The sequence below is a fragment of the Solanum stenotomum genome, unplaced genomic scaffold (genome assembly GCF_019186545.1).
Source record: "Solanum stenotomum isolate F172 unplaced genomic scaffold, ASM1918654v1 scaffold25815, whole genome shotgun sequence".
Taxonomy (NCBI): Eukaryota; Viridiplantae; Streptophyta; class Magnoliopsida; order Solanales; family Solanaceae; genus Solanum; species Solanum stenotomum.
This window is the reverse complement of record NW_026028732.1, coordinates 1-3,472: the sequence shown is the minus strand read 5'-3', so window position 1 is coordinate 3,472 and position 3,472 is coordinate 1. Positions and strand designations below refer to the sequence as shown.

At 43.9% G+C, this 3,472-nt stretch overlaps 1 protein-coding gene across 1 annotated transcript; it reads right to left on the bottom strand.

The window, feature by feature from the left end:
- Positions 1 to 1,879: 1,879 nt before the first annotated feature.
- On the bottom strand, positions 1,880 to 3,469 carry LOC125851439 (uncharacterized). The gene has a single exon (XM_049531232.1). The coding sequence runs from the start codon at positions 3,467 to 3,469 to the stop codon at positions 1,880 to 1,882; it is 1,590 nt and encodes a 529-aa protein (XP_049387189.1).
- Positions 3,470 to 3,472: the final 3 nt, after the last annotated feature.

The following is a 3,472-nucleotide window of genomic DNA, read 5'->3' as shown; positions in this document are numbered from 1 at the left end:
AATGGGGGTTTTGAGTGGTAAGGTCAATGGCGGAGGGATTACGAGCAGGGCTTGAAGATGGGTTTTGAGCTTGTTCCATGTTGGGAGGGGGGATTTGAACTGAAGGTCTTCCGTCTAGTAGAGTGTTGACAGCAAAAATTGGAGGTGGCAAATCTTGTCTCCTCTGCATCTCGACCCTCATCTCTGCAATTTGTTGCATCAACTGTAGGATTAGTTCGTTCTGATCAGCAAGGGCGGGCTGAGCCACCACGACATCAGTAAGACTAGGTTCTTCGTTGTTGTCACCCATTGTTGCTTTTCCCTTTCGTGAACTTTGACTGGGGAAGGAATCTGTTGGCCCTTTTGATCTGGTAAAATAAGGATGATCGGCCAGTGTATCAACACAGATCAGTTCTACCTACCTGTAGAGAAAAACAACTCAAAGGAAAATCTGTTAGTATTAGTTCTGGATGAATAATGCAAGATATCACATAGAAAGCAGGTAAACACATAGAAGTTGCTTCGTTTGAGGACACGTTAACCCACGAGTAATGGGGACTGATTTTTTGAACAAGCAGGAATTTTGCTCATTTTATTTTGGGGCTAGTGACTCAGAAAGGCTAAATTGCGTTGAGTTAAGGTCTTCTTGCTGCATCTTCTATCATCTGTTGATCTGAACTCAATGTTTCCTTGTAGAATAAAAGAGGGCGAAAAGAAAATTTGAAAAAGATAGGGGCCGGGCCTTGAAAGGCTGCCTACGTATCTCCGAAGGAGAATTCAGGCCCTACGTAGTTCGAATACGAAGGAAATTTTCATTTTCATTCATTCATTTCTGGTGATTACAAGGAAAGTGAAAAACAGATAATAAAGCTCCTAAAGATGGATGTGTCTCCACCCAAGCCATTCTTTTTCTGATCGTCGAATTAATCACGGGGTGTAAACTCATATGTTTCGGGGGCGGTTTCCTCATTCTCTTCTTTCCACCGTCCCTTGACAGGAGGTCTATAGACAATGTCCTCCTCAAGTTCCTCTTCAACAGATTCAGGTCCAGTGCCTCTAGGACCACTGTTGGCGGCCTCTTGGTTGAAGAAAGGATATTTTCCATGTAGTTTTTGAAGGCTCATGGTTATATCATCGTTGAAGGCAGCATGTTCCTTCCGCATAGCAACTGTCTCCTCGTTCATGACAGCATATCTTGCCATCTTAGACGCTAACTCTGCGTCCAGTGCTGCACTTTTGGCTTGCGCAGCTGCAGTGGCTAATTCTACTTCTATTCTTCTTTCTCCCATCTCTCGAATCTCTTGTTTGAGTCGACGCAGTTTCATCCTTAGACTCTCCTCCGTCGTTTTCACTTCGACATTCTTGCTCTTTTCCATCTTAGCAACACTTTCACCTTTCCTGAGATGATAGAGTAACATTTTAGGATTTGGTGGTAGGATTTTATTTCTGGCTGGGAAACTTAAGACTCATGGAATTTTGGTCGGACATTTGGTAGTGACTTGTATTTGGTATTGGGGAAATTTTCAGAAAATTTTGAAATGAGTGGGTTAAAATATCATCATTCAAAGCAACAATATCACATAAACAGTTAAAGCACACAAGCATATATCGCGCATCCTAAACAAGTAGGGGACCCATTTGTGCCAAGGGTAGGCCTAGCGTATTTGAAAGATGTATGTGTAGAATTGAACCATTTGTTACCCCAAAGCAAATTACGCATATAAAATGATGTTCAAGAAGCGAAAATAAGCAAAGGAAGTAGGAAATAAACGAAAATCACAAAGGAAAGGCCCACGCAGGGGTCATTTGAAAAGAGTACCAAAATACAAGAAAGGCAAGCCCACGCAGGGGCAAATAACAATAAGTACATATAGAAAAACCCACGCAGGGGCGAAATCTGCTAAGATGTTCCCGTCGGCTCCGCCTCTGATCTGCTCCTCTTGTTCTGCGCCATGAGATGTTGAAGCCTATATTGAATCATTAGCAAGTATCCTTCGCTCCGGCGACCTTTCTCTTCCCAGTCTTCGAGGCACATTCCGCTTTTCTTATCTCCGATCCATAAGTTAAGCTCTCCTAAATCGCTTCTCAAGCTTTCTAGTTCTTGAGTTACGCTCTCGAGGGCGTACTTATCCTCTTCTTGCTTTCGGAGAAATTCTTCGTGCATTTCCTGGGCTTCTCTTCTTACCTCTCTCAGTTCTATCAAAGCTTTGGACTCTTTGTCCTCTACACTGCGGTAAATGTTCGGAACTGAGAAAGAGATACCATGTATATTGCGCTTCAACCAAGCTTTGTAAGTTTCATCATACCCCGCATTAAATCGATCTATGGCAATAGTGTCCTTGTTCATTCGCACTGCTCTTTTCCATTCTCTCAGCATCTCTGAAGCCTCAGGCACTCTATCATCCCCAATGTCGAACACATAGATACGGTAGTGTGCTTCTGGAGGTGTAGTCTGTCTTCTTCCAAACTGTCTCAAGACCCGAATGGGTGCATATGGGCGAATACCTCGAATACCTGGCAGAGGAAGCACAAGTTGTCTGTCGCCCCGCACTATGGCATCTTTCGAGATGAAACGGTCGAACATCCATTGGATGTTTTCTTCTCTCAACTCAGAGAAAATTTGAGCCCATCTTTCTCTAGTTCTTCTTTTTTCCAAGTCTGCCCAGAACAACATGTCATTCAAACTCTTAAGAGCATTATGCTCATCGAGGGTATGGAGCTCTTGAGTTCCATGTCTCTTCACCAAGTGACTCATTATCCACCATTGAAGAAGAAGGTTGCAACCTTGAAAGTAACGATGCCCCTCCTTGCATTTCCCCAAAGCACGGTACATGTCGAAAAGGATGACAGGTGCGATAGGATAATACTTTATTTGCCCTTGGTTCAGATGCCCGTGGAAGAGAGTGTGTGCAAGCATTATTACCCGGGTATTGATACTGAGGCTCGGGCCGTGTGGAAAAACCATGGTGCCTAATAGTGCGATGGTAAATGTCAAAGGTCTGATCCTGTCCCATTCTCTGAAAGTGACCCTGAACTCTTGGTTGTAATTCACATAAAAGCTCGCATCCCCGAATCTGACGTAGAGATCCATGAAAGAGACGCTAGAACCTTCGGCCCAGTAAGCACAATCATTTCTTAATCCGAGCCAGTTTACAATATCCTCGAGGGTAGGCTTGTTAGGAATTAGGATGTTTTCCCCCTTTCTTACCCTTCTTTCAAGCCCTGTACCGACTGTGTCTATTCCATCCCGAATTTCCTCAATTGTCGGGGTTATTTCCGTGGTTCCAAATCGAAACACCATTTTCTCGTTGTCCCAATAACCCGTGAGGACTTCAATCAGCTCGGGCCACCCAACCATATTGATGAGTTCTGTTAAGGCTCCTATATATTTGTTGAGGGCCCTTTTATGAACCACAGTGAGGTCGTTGTACCACATCTTGAGCAAAGCTGGGGCTTCTACTACTATGTCGAATTTAGGAAATCGATCCATACC

Excerpts from the sequence above, each read along its gene's own strand:
- LOC125851439 (XM_049531232.1), bottom strand. The coding sequence starts at position 3,469 with ATGGATCGATTTCCTAAATTCGACATAGTAGTAGAAGCCCCAGCTTTG.